The following is a 19,474-nucleotide window of genomic DNA, read 5'->3' on the forward strand; positions in this document are numbered from 1 at the left end:
GAGAGAGAGAGAGAGAGAGAGAGAGAGAGAGAGAGAGAGAGAGAGAGAGATGCAGAGATACAGATGGATGGGTTGATGGATAGAGGAATGGGTGGATGGATGGAGAAAGAACAGCCAGATGGATCCTACATTCCCACATCACAAACGAAGCACAATAAGGGATCACGTACATCACGCATTCTCACGCCAACAAGATTGTCACACTCACACGTCTGCACGACAGCAGTCTCCATTCACACGCTCCCCACAGACAACAGAACCATCGAGCTGTTTCTCAGTACTTGTGCCCGATCAAGCACGTTGCTAGAGTCGTGCGGGCGAGTCTTACCTGCCTGGCAGCAGTTTGCTCTACGTTCACAACTGCACTCGTCACGTCTTCTTTCGTCAGAAATGGTTCGAAGAAATTCTGCAAACGAAAAAAAACCGCGAACGTCGTCAACAGCAACTAAAACATCTTAACTTTCCACACCGCATATAAGGACGTTCCCTGCCCCGACGCGCTTGCCGGCATTATGGATTCACATGCAGTGATTCCCGAAGCACGGATTCACATGCAGCGAGACGCGATGCACGTGTGCGAGACGCTACTTGTGAGATGCGCGTGATACGCTACTTATGAGATGCGCACGATACGCTACTTGTGAGATGCGCGAGATACGCTACTTGTGAGATGCGCGCGATACGCTACTTGTGAGATGCGCGCGATACGCTACTTGTGAGATGTGCGAGATACGCTACTTGTGAGATGCGCGCGATACACGTCGCACGTGTGCGAGACGCTGCGACTTACCATGAGTTCGACGGTGAATCGGTGCAGGTAGATGGCCCTCACGCGCCCCACCTTCACGTCAAGCTTGTGGTCGACCGGAATCGGCCGGTTGCGGGTGATCACGTCACGGGAGTGGTAACTCACGTACTGTCACGTCACAGTTACGTAGGATTAATGCATGCAGCAGACTTCCCAGCCACTGCCAAGTAATCTACGCAAAGTTTGCGCCTCCATAACATCGCGCAACAGCAAATCTTACATCTTACTCTGCGACACGTTCACGGTTAATGATCCGGTTTGGCAATCTCACGATGAACTTATCTTCTTGTCAAACTGTCGAAAAAGCTGCGTACCTTAAAATCGAATATACTGTTTTCTTCCATTGTGAGGATATCAGGGTAGAGTGATCCAGGCTGGCAGCAGTTTACGGTAAGACCAGCCAAGCTTAAGTGCACACTCGTGCGAGCTTTCTTCAACGAGATGCCTGCCTCAAAGCCTTTTTAAACAAAGTGTTACATTACACAGAGTATCCAATCGTACGAAATCAAGGAACATCTCTACATCATACATCATATATTCAAGGAGCATCACTAATATTCATTAACTCCCCATGTGTACCGTACCAACCATACATGTGCGCCCCATGTACCTATGTCAATGTGGAACTGATGGGGACAACCTTTCCTCAATAACAGAATTATGATCGTTTAAATACCAACCGTGCAATGGCACCGCAAATACGCATGAATAACCATGATATAAAAGAATAATGCAAAATGCTGCAGGCTCAGAACACCGAAGAGCACTTCTGAAGGTAGTTTGGTCTCACAGCAACCCCAACGTATGTTTGCCTACCTGCGAGTCTGACTTGTGCATACTCTGTTTTCTGGTCGCACAGTTTCATGTCAACATCTGCGAGGTGTATGTTGGCACTCAGCTGCACTATAGCCGACGACACTGGAACCAATACAAAGAGCACCGATTCGACAGTTAGCTGATGGGGAGGTTGGCAAGTGTGTTAAACATGATATTTGGTCAGGGAGGGCACATACAGGAACTGAAAACAGTGAGTCTTGTAGTTCCTACCAAGAGTCAGTTACCATTGTGAAACCCTTAACATTTCAGACAATTCAAGGTCTATTAACAACACAATGTTAATGAATAATGTACTGCGATCTCTCTTACTTTAGTTATCTAATCATATAAATTATCTTAAATAATCAATGTTATATAATAACAACATAGCAGCTTTTGCAAATAGGCATGTACCATTTTTCAGTTTCAGCAGCTCAGATGGTTGGGGCACTGCAGGTGATGTAATGGGCAACTCCTTCTTCTCCTCAAATACCCTGTTAGAATAAAAAACAAACAAATGACATATTAAAACCACATCTCTTTTAGCAAAGCACACAGCAGTTGCTGCTACATCCTTCTGCACCTGATGTACAGTGCACCTGACCTGGTGAAGATATTGGGTTTCACATCGATTTGAATATCGAGCAGCTAGCAACTTCGATACTTACTTCTTCTTTAGACCTCGGATGAATCTACGCAGGTACATAGAGGCTGTCTTGTCAATGACCACACTCAGACTGTTGAATCTCACTGCCAGATGCCGCAGTGTATTGTTGTACGCATCTTTCAGGTCCGGACAGTCGGTGCGAACCTGCAGACATAAACCCACGCATATAACGACAACAAAAAACTACGCACGGTCGAAAAACGAATGACGCATACCACCATCTAATAGAGCTAAACTTAACGAATAACAGGCTTCACGTACTGACACTTAGAAATTTTCGTTTTTTTTTCTTCCCTCAGTTGATTCGGATTAGTACCGATACTTCGGATACGACGACACGAGCCGTAGCTCAACTAACGTGGAGCGGATGCTGCAACGCCCCTGATAAGTTCACCATGCAGTTATGCCTGCGTCTCCGTCTCACCTGTCTGTAGACGACCGAGATGAGTTCGCCATCGCTGCCGCGCGAGCTCGCCATCTCGAGGTACTCGCCCGACGAGCCCGTGTTGATCTTGTCGACGAGCTGCACGCCGCCGAGGCTCGCGTGCACGGCGACGCCGTACGCCATCAGCGCGACGTCGCTGCGCAGCCGGTCCGCCCGCAGCATTAAGTACGGCTTGTCGGCATGCGCCACCGAGCGCGACACATGCACGACAAACTCACCCAGCACGAACCTGCGAGGCAACGCGGTCGTTAACAACTTCTGAGACGCATGTTTCCAAGGGGTCGAAGAGGTCTATTTATATTCTACTTCTTCTATTTCGAAGAGGTCTATTTATACCTGGTTTGATGTACTGCGGATATAAGGAAGTTTGAAAGATACGAGGTGCCAAATTGTATGTGGCATAAATCTCAGTTTGTAGATTTGAGCCACAAATGCCATGGCATTTTGTGATGACGCTTCAAATAAAAGTTGATGACAATTTAGGCTTTATTACACATCGTAGGTCTAAAATGTTTAAATTTTCTATCAGTAGTTAATACTACATTATCAAAACATTTAGGCAAACACGATTTATGCATTTATTTAATGAATGTTAGATTCACCCATTATCGCCCCCGCGAGTGACAAGACTCAGCAACGATCGATGAACAAATATTTCCCCTCACGGTATGACACACTTATAAACCGCAGAGCAAATACAGGGTTGAAATCTGAGGCCAAATTTGCGGTTATTACGCGAGTATATACGGTAGTCCCCATGTAATTCAGAGTTACATTATTCTATACCCTGTTCATATTGGTCAAAAAAGTGTCTGTCCACATATATTTTGACACTACTAAATCAGTTCAACTAGAATGCCAAATGTAAAATTAGTTACACGATAAGTTTCATACTAATTCATATTAGATTATGAAATGAGAAAAACATGGCCACTTGAAGTTGGCTCAATTTTCAACTGCTGGTGCCAATATGGTCATTGTTTAGTAACGTGTGTGTTTGCAGCATGGCCTACCTCAGAAGACGTTGAACAGCGTTGCTGGAGGTTGCACTCTCATCAACGATAGCATGACCTTTAGCACCAATATCTTCTTCATCCTCCGACACATCCGATGAAGAGAAGAACAGTTCTCCTGTGAAAATCAACCACACTTGTTACATAACTGGTCATGCTCGAGTCACATGAATGCGTCACCTCACTCATGCAAGAACATGGCACCCAACTTTCACTGTTTTAACAGTTGCTGCATGATGACAAAATGAAATGTGTCCAATTTTACAAACGAAGGCTGGCCATTGTTTACCCGAATCCTCGGGCATCCGTCTTCTGGCCCGATCCAGCTGGTCTCTTCCTGATGCAACAGAGTTGCAGTGCACGGCAGTGCGCATCTTCCGCAACTGTTGCAACGTAGGCTGGTACTTCATGTCTGTGTTCTTTTTCAACTACAAGTAGTGCCATCATGTGGCATTACGAGGATTCGTTTCTCAAACTGTATACTCGTTAGATGATGGGAAAGGAGGCTGGCAGAATAAGATAATTAAACCATTCATTACAGTTAACTAATTATCGCAACTGAGCTCCGAGCCAGATTTTAGCCTGACTAAACTAAGATGCTGATGTTAAATCTTTATTCACTGAATGATAGGCAATGATAGACTGTGAGTCACATACAGTTTGGTGAGAAAGTTGCTCTAATAAGTATAGAGGTGTGTGTTCGCGCGCGCGCGTGTGTGTGTGTGTGTGTGTGTGTGTGTGTGTGTGTGTGTGTGTGTGTGTGTGTGTGTGTGTGCACGCGCATGTATATAACAGGTCTACGCATGCATGTGAACATTTAACAAACCTCGTGCGGTTGCCTTTAACAGACGATCATGAAATGACAGAACATAGACACGAATGCACACCAGTGCCCATCATGGCAAGTACCAGCTGATGATGGGGGCACACATGCAAAAACACCGACTCTATAGCAGAGAAGCTAGTGTTCTACTCACTACCTGATCATGCACAGCTTCCAAACCATTCAAACAAATTCACATGCTGTAAATAAATTGTAAAACACATACGTAATGTACACAAGTGAACAAACCTCACTCAAATTAACATTAACAAGTTGCCGCGGAGGAGTGACATTAGCAGCGCTCATCTAACGTCTACTGCCGGTGAACTCTGCTGACTCGTGGTGTGGCAGTGAGGTGGGAGTTCTAGTAATAACCTGTTAGTGCCAAATATGTGCTTCACATACACAGCACGTAGGAATGCACAGGGAGATGTTATCAGCGATAACCTTCTCAAAGGAATGTTAGTGTGCGATCGTATATGAAAGTTGCCACGACGATGGCGCCGATACGTTTAAAGTGTCTTAGATAAAGATGGAAGCTCCCAATCGTACATAGGTAAGCAAACAACTATTTGCAAGAAGAATAGGTAAGCACTCATCCATTTACCTACGCAAGCCTACAGGCCTGCAATAGAGAGCTTGCCACCTGCAACTAATTAACGCAGGCAAAAAACTACACAGCCCACCACCACATGGGGGGGGGGGCGGCGGGGCGGGGGGGGGGGGGCGCGGGCGGGCCGGGGGGGGGGGGCCCCCCCCCCCCCCCCCCCCCCCCCCCCCCCCCCCCCCCCCCCCCCCCCCCCCCCCCCCCCCCCCCCCCCCCCCCCCCCCCCCCCCCCCCCCCCCCCGAAAAACTGGCCAGTGGCACTGCCAGTGGCATACGTTACATGTAAAATACTGACAGTACAAGAATGCATAGAAATTATAGGATTTAAGGAGCATAAAACTTCTTCAACCAAATTTAGCTAATCTTGAAATTTCACATGTGACAAATGCAGCCTCGTACATCCAGGCATGTATAGGAATGTACTACTAAGCAAACCCGCGCAGTCCAATTCTTTACTAGACAGGACACGCTAAACAAATCCATGTTTAACCCTCCTCTTGAGGGTCAAAAGGTTACTCCAACACCTTACTCTTCGCATGTCAGCAGAAGGGACATTTCATGTCCTTTCAATAAAGCCATAAAAATGCTAGCGTCACCGCTGAAACAAAAAAAGTTTTTCAATGCGCTCCGTCAGACCATGTCCTCAGAAATGTCTAAAATCTGCCCTGTGACCCATTGAACCTTTAGACCTGCTTCTGCACCTCCATTTTCGGCAGTGATGGGCTTTTCTACCATGATGCTACTACACCGGACATAATCACGAAAGCCTATGGTCGAGCGTTTAAGATTTGTGCTCGCAATTCGTGCATGTTCCTCCTATACCTTAAGTTAAGAGTGAATGTTCCCCCTTCTTTTACACCTTTGACCTTTGACCTTTGACCCCACAGCTTCGACGATCCCAACTCGTTTTGACGATCCCCCCCAACGAACCGAATATTCGTGACCGTAACGATCGCACTACCGTTTAAGATTTTGTTGCCCAACTAAGTTGACGGTACGGCGATACGGTAGGACGGGACGGACGGACGGACGGACGACGGACGATTCCGTAGCGATTCTACAAGCTGCATCTGACTATGTCAGATGAGCTAAAAATACAAGACAGGTCAGACTAGGAGACATCTTTAAATAAAAGAAAACACGTGAAAATAATTCACGCACACTTGCACGTATTCTGTATTGCTTGTGCTCGTGTATGATAAAATATTCAGGGTTGCGGAGACACGGCAAACAAAAAATCGTTTTTTTTTGCTTACAACAGTTTTAAGCAATGCAACAAATCGAATCTTGATCTGGGTTGGTAGCTTAAACATCAGAAAAAAGTATCGTGCTTAGATATGGCTGACCAATCTCGACGACAGAACACACAGAACACACGTCACCGTAAACCCTTGTACTAAGCGCACCTCATATACATCAGACAAATAACAGAGACTTCTGTGTAAATCAATCGCGAGTTAATCAGTACCTAGCTAGACACATATATTAGTCCAGTCATAAAGTGCACTCTACCGAGAAATCGTGTGAAACAAGCTGGATTCTTCAGTAATGTGTTGGTATTGGTCCATATAAACCCCCCAAAAAAGTTACACAATTTTCGTTGGTCGGAAACTTTTTTACGGGCCACGCCCTTTTTCCGATTTTCGCGATTATGGGAAAATTGTGTAAATCTTACCTGAACACTTTATAGTCATGTTATACATGTTAATGGGGGTATTTTGGGGCAGGGCCGGGAGTCAATTCCAACAGTCAGTTTGTTCATAAATTGAACGGTTAAGGCTTAATTGACCAATTAAGCTCAATTAAGCTCAATTAAGCTCAGTCGCGTACCAAAAGTTTTTTCTGACATATGGCATGTTAGGTATGCTTTCTGGTTTTTTTTTGGATGCCCGATCGAATTCTGGTGTTATTTAAACATTCAGAAGTATGATCCATCCCTAAAAAGTGTTATAGATTGATCATTAATAACCATACGCGTTACTGTTTAAATTTAAACAAGTATTGATTATGAAGCTTTACGAACTCGACAACCCGAAGACACTCGATAAAGAATCATACACATAGGATTTGATTAAATACAAACAATAGAATATTATTTGTCCTTTAAAGTGATTACGTCACGAATTTCTAGCACCATCAAGTAGTATATTTGTGTGTTATTTGTACAAAAATACAATGTCATGATAATACAATTAAGTGTTATTACTGCTTTACTTTCCATGCTTATATACCTTCTTTATAATTGCCACTAATTTTGCCGGCGGGAAAAACAGACGAAGAACGGCCAGTAATCTGAACAGTAGCTGGGAAATAGTGTATAGACAACAGAGAATTACAAATCGTCTAGATATTTATTGCGAAATTTAAACCAGACACGTAAAAACATTTTTAATCAGGTATGAGAGTTTAATGAAGGATTATCAATTTAGTAACGGTATTTTTTTAGTATTCTCTACTTTTAATGTCAAAAAAAATCGCGAACATTTTTTTTTACAAAAATTATTACCATGGAAAAAATTCGTAGAACGTAGTCCCTTAAACAAAACGTATCTGTATCCCAATCGTAACAGGAAGAGCTAACGAAGTCCTAAAGTGCACTGATAACAAAAAATCTAACTAATACAGCATGTCCACCAGAAATCACCGTAGCTACTCAAATAGTCATACCTATATATCAATAACTTAATAGTAACAATAATATAGTACAATCTTATAACTTATAGTCGAACAAGTCATATTAGATCCGACTAAAAATTGGCAAAACGATCAATCATCACTGGGAAAAATCTTCATCGGAACGTCCCTAACGCAGCATCAGCTTGATTCATTCCTCATCATACATACTGCTTTCCTGGTGACGGATATAACACAGTTACAGTCTGGCTTCTCACAAGATTGTACACAGCCACAGAAATTCCGTACACTAGGAGTCAAGAACCTGCTTGCAGCCACATCGTATTGAAAGAGCAGTTAGTTTTACAAGACCCACAGACTAATGGATCTGAGACAAATTGAGGAGGATGGCCAGGACGCTGCCTTAGAATGTCCTGATGTACGAAGGGGTCCGTCAATACTTGCCCCATCAGGAAAGCTATCAAGACCACAACCCATATTTTAGAGGGCGGCGTCCAAGAGTGATTAAACTGGCCACTACTTGTATCCTAGATCTGGTACACTCTGAGATACAGTGGTCACTTCGCAAGCTAGAGGAAGCGTGGGACAGGGAGGGCCGTCTGATCGGATACAACTTTCTGTACTGTACAACGACTGCCTTATACTCTTCGTGCGCAGCAGCCATCATATAACGGAAGAGCTTTATGGCAGCAACTTGTCTCAGTGAGCAGCAAGGGAGGATCTAGATTTGACTTGGTGATACATACTGAGATAAATGAATCTCACTCCCTGCTTCTAACAATGCCGGTCCTGATATTGTACTCACTGGCCTACAGTAAGCAAATTCGGGTTACCTGTGCTAGCTGTACATCTTCTCCAGGATCTTATGAAAGCGGTAATGTCTCAAAGTACAATAAGCATCCTGGAAGAAAGATGCACAGCGAGCAACAGCCGAAAATCTAACTCGTAGGGCAGAGTCCAACAGAACCGGATTGTTAAACGCAGAGAGAGTGAGATGCAATATAATCACGCAAGATGTAGGACACCAAGTCAACAGATACCATCCCTTAGCTGTCAGAACTAGTCAAATATTAGCGCCAACAAAGCTCATTCCTTATGCTCTGCAAACAGAAAAGAAAGGAGGGCTGTACAGGAGAAGTTGACACAAGCAGAACGAGCTCTGCCACACCTCCTCAAGAGCTGCGAAGTACACTGTCTCCAGAGGTACCATCAGGTACAGAAGTGGACTATTTAACAGCACTCCTTGGCGGCCAATCAGAATCAAATGGTGAGAGTTCTGAACTCCGAATGGGGCAAGTACTAGGACCGCTCTAGCCACAGACAAGGCAGTGAGCACCTTTCTCTTCTCAATTTTAGTCTCAATCCATCGTAGCTGTGGGTGTAAAACTAACTGCTCTTCAAAGCGATGTGGCTGCAAGCAGCTTGACCTCCAGTGTACTGATTTCTGTGGCTGTGACAACTGTGAGAACCAGACTGTAAGTGTAACTGGCAACCAGGAAACCGGAGATGATGAGGAAGATCAAGGATCGGTAGGGGACGCCGAAGAAGATGTCCCAGAAGATTGACTTTTCCAATTTATCGACTAAACTTGTTGTACTATAAGTTATAATATTGTAGTAATTATTGTACTATAAGTTATGATATATAGGACTATTTTGATAGCTTCGGTTGATTTGGGGACATGCTGCAAGTTAATTTTTTGTACAGTGCATTAGACTTGTTACTCTTCCTGGACGATTGTGATACAATAGTTCTGTTAAAGGACAAATAATATTCTATTGTTTGTATTCAATCAAATCCTATATAATGTGTATGATTCTTTAAGTATCTTCGGGTTGTCGAGTTCGTAAAGCTTCATAATCAATACTTGTTTAAATTTAAACAGTAACGCGTATGGTTATTAATGATCGATCTATAACACTTTTTAGGGATAAATCATACTTCTGAGTGTTTAAATAACACCAGAATTCGATCGGGCATCCAAAAAAAACAACCAGAAAGCATACCTAACATGCAATATGTCAGAAAACACCGAAATTTTGGTACGCGACTGAGCTTAATTGAGCTTAATTGGTCAATTAAGCCTTAACCATTCAATTTATGAATGAACTGACTGTTGGAATCGACTCCCTGCCCCAAAATACCCCTATTAACATGACTATAAAGTGTTCAGGTAAGATTTACACAATTTTTCCATAATCGCGAAAATCGGAAAAAGGGCGTGGCCCGTAAAAAAGTTTCCGACCAACAAAAATTTTGTAACTTTTTTTTAGGTTTTATATGGACCAATACCAACACATTAGTGAAGAATCCAGCTTGTTTCACTCGATTTCCCGGTAGAGGCCTTATTTGGCACTTTATGACTGGACTATATCGCTTCATTCAGCAGGCAGCCACGCAGTACTAACTAGCAGTCTATCTAGTGTACAATATTGATTACCTCAGTGACCCGACAGCAGGCGAACATAGTAGATATCACTGCAAAATTCCACCACGCACTACCGCACCACATACGTAGACAACCTAGTAAGGTGCATCCTGCAACGTTCAACCCTGCTGTCACACCCCCGACCGGCACGTGCAACCTACCAGTACTGACGGTTCACGAATCTCCCGCAAGGGGGCGTCGACCTCGGTGAGATCGAGGTCCTCGTAGCCGCTGAGGCTCGGCAGGGGGATGTTGCGCAGGAATTCGAGCAGTAGCAGCAGCTTCTCGTCCGACACGTTCAGCTTCAGCGCCGGCACGGTGACGAACAGCTTCTGCCTGCAACACGTCGTTGTTCATCGTTCCGCATTCATCATTCGTCGTTGTTCATCGTTTCTCATTCCTCACATCGTTCATCATTCCTCATTCCTCACATCGTTCATCATTCCTCATTCCTCACATCGTTCATCATTCCTCATTCCTCATTCCTCACATCGTTCATCATTCCTCGCATCGTTCATCATTCATCATTTGTCGTTGTTCATCATTCCTCACATCGTTCATCATTCATCATTTGTCGTTGTTCATCATTCCTCGCATTGTTCATCATTCATCATTTGTCGTTGTTTATCATGCCTCACATCATTCATCATTTTTCGTTGTTCATCGTTCCTCGCATCGTTCATCATTCATCATTTGTCGTTGTTCATCATTCCTCGTGCATTCATCATTTGTTGTTGTTTATCATTCCTCACATCATTCATCGTTGTTCATCATTCCTCGCATCGTTCATCCAAACACATTAATATTTGTCGGGTCGAGTTTTGGCACCAAACGCGAGCTTTGGTGTGCAGACGACCTCCTTATTGTACTGTACCGGTACAGCAATTGGCCTCTTGAAAACCTGGGTTTTAGTACTGGCTAGTTGCAGGATATACGGTATGTATATCTGTACTGTACTACTATTCCGAATTCCGAAACGTGCCTGGTCCCAAGGGTTTCGGATAATAGATTGTGTACTGTAATATGAGGATTTTAGTAGGCATAATGCTGGGCTACTCTCAGACTTTATGTGTGCGTACGTACTTGGGCATGGCAGTGACATCTTGCTTGATGCTGTTGAATAGATTCATCTGCAGAATGAGGCTGGGTATAATATGCATTTCAGACTCCTGCTCCAGCTGAGCCGAATGCCAGTCCGCACCTTTAAGAAATTACACAATGTGCGTTTAAACACAACAGACCCTTCAGACATGCAGTGACTGTGAAGCTGGGAAATTTCCCAGCATTCCAGAGGGTGTCCAAGTGCATAGACAACCATCCAACTTAAATACAACACAATGCTGTTAATTCAGCATGTTAAGATTAAATATAGCTTCACACTAAGTATTTGTTATTTAAGTAATAATTGACTGCCACCAGTAAAGAAAAATGCACTCCCTAGGTGGGTATAGGTCAAATGTGGCAATATGAATACCAATAATTTAAGAACATGTGTTAGATGTGTTGAATATGGCCGAGGCAGGTGAAATATTCTCTCTTCTAAGTTCTATAGAAACAGCCTAACAGCACAGATTTCTTCATGCACTAATTCCTTCTCTTTTCGCTATTATTCCGTTAGTAGAGGTTTATATAAAAGTGCCTCTATCACTGGCTGCGCTTGTGTGTAACTACGGTTGTCAACAAGAAAGGGGAAACCTACCAGGATAAGCAAAGAGAACCTGTAGGCCGGAGAGGCTTAGACTGAACTTGTCATATAAACGTTCTTCTATCTCTGTCATGGTTGCATCCTACAATAAAACAGTACAACGTTGTTATTGGACCCAATACCTTCGACATAATGGATTGTTAGGTGAGAGGGAGAAAACAAAAGAAAAATAGCCAATACAGACAATAAAATAAATGCACTGGTTGACACACCAAATGAATGATACAGTAAGTATTGTAAATCAATGCTAATAAAACAGTTAACTGAATTTCATTTCCTCAAAACGCCGGTCTCCATTTACAACGCATGCGGGTGCCTCGGGAAGCAGCAGCCTTTGTTCGCTGAATCGAACTTCCGTTAGAAAGATTTCCAGCGACTCGAAAAGGCCCCGTATGTGCGCATTGTGATATACGCTGCACAAATATAATAGGATTTCTTGCAGTGTCTCATGCTATGGGCCCCGTCTGAGATGGTAGAACTACTGGATGTATGCCCTTACCTCAAGTGAAGCATTCTTTGGCTGGAGATGGCTATCCAGCCTCAACCGACCGATGTCTATTACGAGAACAGTGCCTCCCCTGATCAAACAAATAACATCACATTACAGATTATGATAGAACGAGAAGCGCAGACAAAGCACTACGAGAGAATATAGAATCGGTTGATTGATATAAACAATCTGGTGTGAACATTGTGATCTCACAGATTAAAAACATTTTACTACGCAAATGATCTGTGTTAATTACATTGTAATTAAAATGCAATTGATATTAAAGGTGCCGTCACACCATAGCGATCACCAGTTGCGTATGGTTGCGAATAAAAAATAGTGGGTATAAGTTCCGAACGCAACTCACACGCAACTAATAGGTTTTATAGGTTTGAAGTACGCAACAAGCACGCAGGTGATCGCAGACACACGCAGAGTAAGTTCAGAAATTTTGAACTGTTCAATAATTCTCTGCGAATGTCTGCGATCAATTTATACGCAACAGGGACGCAACAGGTACGCTATGCACGGAACACGATCGCAACACGATCGCAACAGGTACGCAACTCATAAGTTATGAACGCAGGTGATCGCAGGTCCAAATTTGAAGTATCTGGCCAGGTTTTGGTAGCGTACATGTTGCGAATGTGTTGCGTAACTGTTGCGATCATGTTGCGATCGTGTTGCGTGCCTGTTGCGATCATGTTGCGTGTGTAGCGTACCCCCAACCTATTATGCGTATTCCCAGCGTATCCTCAACCTATTAGTTGCGTGTTAGTTGCGTACTACATGCGTGTTGAGAAATACGTATACGTATAAATAATTGGACTTTTCTAGATCGGTGTCAGTTGTTGGTGGACCTCCGAGGTGACAACATGGAGCTACCTCTTGCTGTTATTGGATATTAGTTTAATCTGGTCAATTTAGCACTCCAACACATACAGAATAGAATAAACAGAAGGGGGAGAAGAAGAAGAAGAAGAGTGTGGGTTAGACCATAGATTAGCAGGCGCCTTGACTTTGGTCTCTACGACCAGCTTCTGGTGGAGCTCCCGAACGAAGACCAAGGTGCATTCAAGAACTTCATGAGGATGCCCCCCGAGATGTACGATGAGCTGCTACGGAGAGTTGGTCCTCGCATCACCAAGCAAACCACCAAGTACAGGTTGCCCCTGGACCCTGGCCTGAAGCTGGCAGTCACTTTGCGGCACCTGGCCTCGGGTACCAAGTACTCCGACATGCAGTTTTACCGTTATTACAGGTTTTTATTATTAACAGGTTTTTATATTACAGGGAACTTTTTATAGGTTTTTATATGTTTTATAGGTTTTATAGAACTTTATAGGTTTTTATAGGTTTATTACAGTTTTACCACGTGCCCGCGATATTCGCAATAGCCCGCAACTAGCACGCGGTCCAACGCCCACTTGTAAGTTTTGAACGCACTCACACGCAACTAAGCACGCAGGTCCAACGCAACCTTGTAAGTTTTGAACGGCAAAAAAAAACCCCCTTTCCCCCCCCCACACACCGCACTCGCACGGCAACTCGTAAACGCAGTGATCGCAAGATATTTGGGATCATAAGTTCAGTTCGCAAACTCACACGCACCCATCCCAACCACAGCAAACCCACACGCAACTCACGCAAACCCATTAGGTTGAATACGGCTAGAAATTGCAAATGTGGTATTTGTTTTGGGTTCGTTTGGTGCGTATAAAAATATTTTTACACCCAACTTCATAGGTTTCAGCATACGCTCTGGTTTGACGGGCCCTAAGATTAGATGGAGCGACCTTAAGAAAATCTTAAGAGCTCCTTAAAGGTGGACACACTAGCGATTTTTCATAGCGATCGAGCCGGCGACGCGAGCCGGCGGCTCGATCGCATGAAAAATCGCCGTAGTGTGTCCAGTGAGTCGCATCGATTTTCCAGTCGCCGGTCCGCGACGTCGCCCGATTGGCGATTCCAAAACATGTTTGATAATTATTTGAGTCGCGCGAAACTTACAATTCGCGTATGTGCCCGGGTCTGCGATCGAGTCGGCCGATTGTACAATTCATCAGGCCAATCAGCGTGATGAACAATTCCACAGAGTCGCCGACTGGATGCCGCCGGCTCGATCGGCCATGAAAAGTCGCGTAGTGTGTCCACAGCTTATGGATGGCGATTCATAAAATTAGACCATGCGAGCGCATTGTTATACATTGTTCTTTACATTTTGATTGTGTTTTAAGTGTGTATGACGTTGCACCGCGTTTGTGCAAACATTTCCCACCATTTTAATTATTTTGAGACGTGGAATGTGAAAAAATAAAATCTGAAACAAATAGCCCATGCAAACGTATTATGCTCTGTAAGACGTCGCGACAAGTTTTGAGAGGATCCGTTGAGGGCGGTGCGGACACTCGCCGGTCAGCCGGGACACAACAAACGCACACACACACAGACCGAATTCGCCCAATTTATAGTAAGATTATATTATCGCCCGCTCCTAATATATATATTATCCTTTCGCTAGCATGCTTCAAGCACGCACGCGCGCACACATCACGCGCGAGTCTGCACGCGCATACGTATGCACGCGCATACGTATGCACGCACACGCACGCACGCGCAACCGGTTGTATTCCGAATTAGAATTGCCATGCGCATCTCCTGTTGAGCTGGGGTCGCGCAGAACGGCGGTTTTCATATATACGCGCGCGGCGCACGCCGTCACAATGCGTAGAGAATATCGTCTGTAGAGTGTGTGTTGGTGCTGATTTCATATGATTACTTAATAACAACTATATGTGGTTGTTGAGCATGTGTTATACCTCTCGACTTCAACTATACAGTGGTTGGTGTAATGTGTGTTATAATTGCAAAAGACAACTGCTAGCTGCTGGTGCGAGTGTGTTATAACATTGACTTGAACTATCGGTGGTTGGTTGAGCGTGTGTTTATAGACCTACTCACAAGTATAGGTGGTTGTTGCAACGTGTCTAATAGATAGAGAGAAGAGAGTGAGCGAGAGAGAGAGAGAGCAGCGAGCGTGAGAGAGATGAGAGAGAGAAAAAAGAGCGAGAGGAGGAGAGAGAGCTGATGAAAGAGGAGAGAGAGAGAGAGGGGGGAAGATCGTTCAACCTCGTGAACGTTCGTGTTACTGGGCGATTCGTCCGTCACTTTCCGCTCCGGACGACACACAAAGATGGCAAGTTTGGCCTATCCTCCTGCTGAACGGAAAACGGTGTCCCTTTTTGTAACATCCCTCCCTCTTCGATCCCTTCCGCGGAATAAACTCCCGTCTTTCTTTCGAACGGCAACCGTGCTTTCCTATCTACGATTCATCGTAATTGCTCGTCGCTGGGGGTGTGGGGAAAAAACACATTCGAATACAACACCACAACCGCACATTGGCGCTGCCATTTCCACGCTTAGGCCTTGCCATTGGTTTCTCTGTTTCGCCGCCCGGTAGCGGAAAAAATATCCACACAATACCGCAGGTGCGATGACATGACTGCATGTGTATTATTCTATCTACCTGTTACTGCGAAGCTAGAGCTGTTATGTTATCATATACATAATGTATTGTTAGCTGCGTGTCTAATGCTCTTCTCGCCCTCTGCAGTCTCTCTCTCGTCTCTCTCTCTCTCTCTCTCTCTCATCTCCGCTTGCTCTTCTCCTCTTCTCTCCTCTCTCACTCTCTCGGCCCCTCTCTCTCTCTCTCTTCTCTCTCACTCTCTCGTCCTCTCTCTCTCCGTCTCTCTCTCTTCTCTCTCTCGTCTCTTCTCCCTCTCTCTCTCTCTTCTCTCTCTCGTCTCTATATATATATATATATATATATATATACTATATATATATATTATAGATATAGAGAGAGAGATAGAGAGAGAGGAGGACGAAGAGAGCGCGCTCCTCTGCTCCTCTCGATCTTTCTCTTCTCTCCCTCTCTCCTCTCTCTCTCTCTCTCTCTCTCTCTTATATATTATATATATATAATATATATCTATATAGAGAGAGAGAGAGAGAGAGAGAGAAGAGAGAAGAGAGCGAGGAAAGAAGAGCGCGAGAAGATGAGAATTTACGTGTCAAAATTAAAATTTGATACTTCATTTTTTTCTATATTATTTCCATATGCTACATGGTTCCATATGTTTCTACTACGATGGGTGTACATATACTTATATTATATATATATTATATATAATACAATATACTTACTAGTCCATGCCCCGTTAGGTGGTCAGAACTTCTGTGTAGACGCGCGAGTCATGAATGAAACGTTTAGTTTGTCCTTGCGTCTACACTAGAATCTTTAGCCGGCATGGCACTTCCCACGCGGCTAGCAGTGAAGTAGAAACCTGGCCGTGACTGAAGAAGTCCTTTGACCGTGTAGACGCCGACACGACTGAAGGGATTGTCCTTGTGACTTACATACATACACACCCACAACCCACCCAGACAAACGCGCGGAACACACAACACACACACACACACCACACACACACACACACACACACACACACACACCACACCACACACACCCACCCACGCATTACACGCAACCTATCCACTACACGCACACCATAGACATCACACATCACATACACTACACGCACACCCAACCACACCCACACAACACACCAACAACACACACACCACACAACACACAACACACTACGCGCGCGCGGCGCGCCCGCCGTGCGCATGCACACCTAACTAAAAAAATAAGATAGCTTTGTAGAGTAATTAAATCAGTCGAACGTGTACGTTTACGTTACTGGTTGAAAGAAAAAACAACAGTTTCTTACCTGCGACATCAGCGAGTTTCTTCCGCGGGCGACTTTCTTGGCGGCGATATCTTGTCGTATGCTTAAATCTCGACCGTGTCAGTGATGGCCCTTCTTTTTGGTGGCATTCAGGTTTGAGCCACTTGTTATAACCAATTTTGTTTGCCGTGTGGAAACGTTTGATTTAATGTTATAACGAAATGCGCTCTAATTAAGAAACCTGTAAATAACCAATGTATAAATTTCTCTGGTTAGATTAGATGGAGCGACTTAGCAAATCTTAGGAAGCTCTTGATGGATGGAGATCCATAAATTAGATGGATGGCGCATTTGGTATTCATTGTTTTTTACATTGCCATTGTGTTTTCGTGTAATGAACGTTGCACCCGTTGGTGCAAACATTTCCCAACTGATTTTAATGTTTTGCACCGTGGAATGTATAAAAACATAAAACTGTGCAAAGAAGAATAGCACCATGCAACGTATTATGATCTGTAGACGTTCCGACCCAGTTTGAGAGGATCCGTTGAGCGGTGCGGAAACGTATTAGCGGACACCAAACACGCCACACACACACACACACACACAACACACACACACCACCACACCAGCAGAAATTTCGCCAATTATAGAAGATGTATTTACGCCGCGCTCATCATTAGCCGTTAATTTTGGTAAAAAAATTACATCCATACGTTATTATAATCTTTTTTATATTGGTGACAAATGTTGACAAGCGCTCGCTATAACCAAATTCGTCAGGCAACAGTTTAGCATATTCCTTTTCGCACCATGACGCGCACCGTCATATATATATATCTTCATATATCAGGAGTAGCATGGATAGAGAGAGTGTGACTTCCATAAACAAGGGCAATTCGGTCATTTACTAAGCTATAAATACCTACGATTTCCACGCTAACTCAACCAACCGTACCAAATCGTACAACAGTAACATATCGCACTAGCCCATCGTGCGAAATCGTTTCTTCGTAATACACAAGCGATCCGAGATACGATAACCGTACGACAGCGATTATCCGATTCTTTGGCCATCCCATCGAACGTATTGTTCCGCCCGAATTATGAACAAAGGCAGCTACCTACGGCGCTTTGCTCCCTCGGCGAGGTTGGGGTGGGCTCGCCTGGCATATGGACATCGACGCAACACTCGCGTGTATACTTGACCCGGCATACAGCTACATACCGCATACCGGCAATACACGCTGTATGCCCCCCACGCACGCACACCCACCGCAATCAGCAGCAGCTCTAGGCTCCCGATTTCCCAGCGAGCCACACCGCCTCGCCGAGTGAGCAAGAGTGCGTTAGTAGCGTGCCTTTTGATTTCAGTTCGGCGGACAATACGTTCGGATTGATGGCGGCAAACACTGGATAATCGTGTCTACATTTTAGTGTATCTCCGTGATTGCGGATGTATACGAGAAACGATTTCGCACGATGCTAGGCGTTAAGTGTAACTGGTGTACGATTGAGCTCAAGTTGGTTGAGTTACGCGAGTAATCGTAGTATTCTAAGGCTATAAATGCACGAATTTCCTGTTATGAAGGCCACTGCCTTCTCTATTATCTTACTCCTGATCTATTAATATATAATATATATATATATATATATATATATATATAATATATATTTTCCTTTCCTAGCAGCTCAAGCACCACGCGCGAGTAATTGCACGTGCATACGTATGCAACGCCACAACGCACGCACGCACGCACTGTCTTTGTATCGATTAGACTCGGCATGGCGCATCTCCTGTTGAGCTGGGTCGCGCAGGACGGCGGGCTCATATATACCCGCGCGCACGCGTCCCCATGCAGTCCACGCTAGAAGAAATATCGTCTGTAAGTGTGGGTTGTGCTGACTTTGCATAAGACCACTATAGGGGTTGTTGGAGCATGTGTTATCCTATCGACTCAACTATAAAGTGTTGGTTGAATGTGTGTTATACTTGCTAAAGACAATCTATACGGCTGGCCTGGTTGAGTGTGTTAATCCTATTGACTTTGAACTATAGTGGTTGGTTGAGCGTTGTGTTATAACCTACAACCACAAGTATAGGTGGTTGATTGCACGTGTCTAGATAGAGAGAGAGAGCGAGCAGAAAGAGAGAGATGCGAGCGAAAAGAGCAGAAGAGACGCGAGAGCAGAGCGAGAAAAGAAGAGAGCAGAGCGAGAGAGAGAGAGAGAAGGCCGCGGCAAGCAAAAGACATATAGAGATAGAGAAGAATAACAGAAAGAG

The 19,474-nt window shown here is 44.3% G+C and overlaps 1 protein-coding gene across 1 annotated transcript in view; it reads right to left on the minus strand.

Annotated features, from left to right (window-relative positions):
• Positions 1-19,474, minus strand: part of LOC106815040 (vacuolar protein sorting-associated protein 13A-like) — a 64,248-nt gene that overhangs the window by 4,972 nt on the left and 39,802 nt on the right. The window contains exons 15-27 of the mRNA XM_014819466.1: positions 12,446-12,524; positions 11,941-12,028; positions 11,325-11,442; positions 10,403-10,577; positions 4,039-4,177; positions 3,750-3,867; positions 2,716-2,965; positions 2,293-2,435; positions 2,039-2,118; positions 1,625-1,726; positions 1,123-1,265; positions 791-916; positions 282-406 (exon numbers count right to left, since the gene is read on the minus strand). Coding sequence (XP_014674952.1) covers positions 282-406; positions 791-916; positions 1,123-1,265; positions 1,625-1,726; positions 2,039-2,118; positions 2,293-2,435; positions 2,716-2,965; positions 3,750-3,867; positions 4,039-4,177; positions 10,403-10,577; positions 11,325-11,442; positions 11,941-12,028; positions 12,446-12,524 — 1,686 coding nt within the window. The remainder of the gene's footprint in view (positions 1-281; positions 407-790; positions 917-1,122; positions 1,266-1,624; positions 1,727-2,038; positions 2,119-2,292; positions 2,436-2,715; positions 2,966-3,749; positions 3,868-4,038; positions 4,178-10,402; positions 10,578-11,324; positions 11,443-11,940; positions 12,029-12,445; positions 12,525-19,474) is intronic.

Source organism: Priapulus caudatus, unplaced genomic scaffold (genome assembly GCF_000485595.1).
Source record: "Priapulus caudatus unplaced genomic scaffold, Priapulus_caudatus-5.0.1 Scaffold1027, whole genome shotgun sequence".
Taxonomy (NCBI): domain Eukaryota; kingdom Metazoa; phylum Priapulida; class Priapulimorpha; order Priapulimorphida; family Priapulidae; genus Priapulus; species Priapulus caudatus.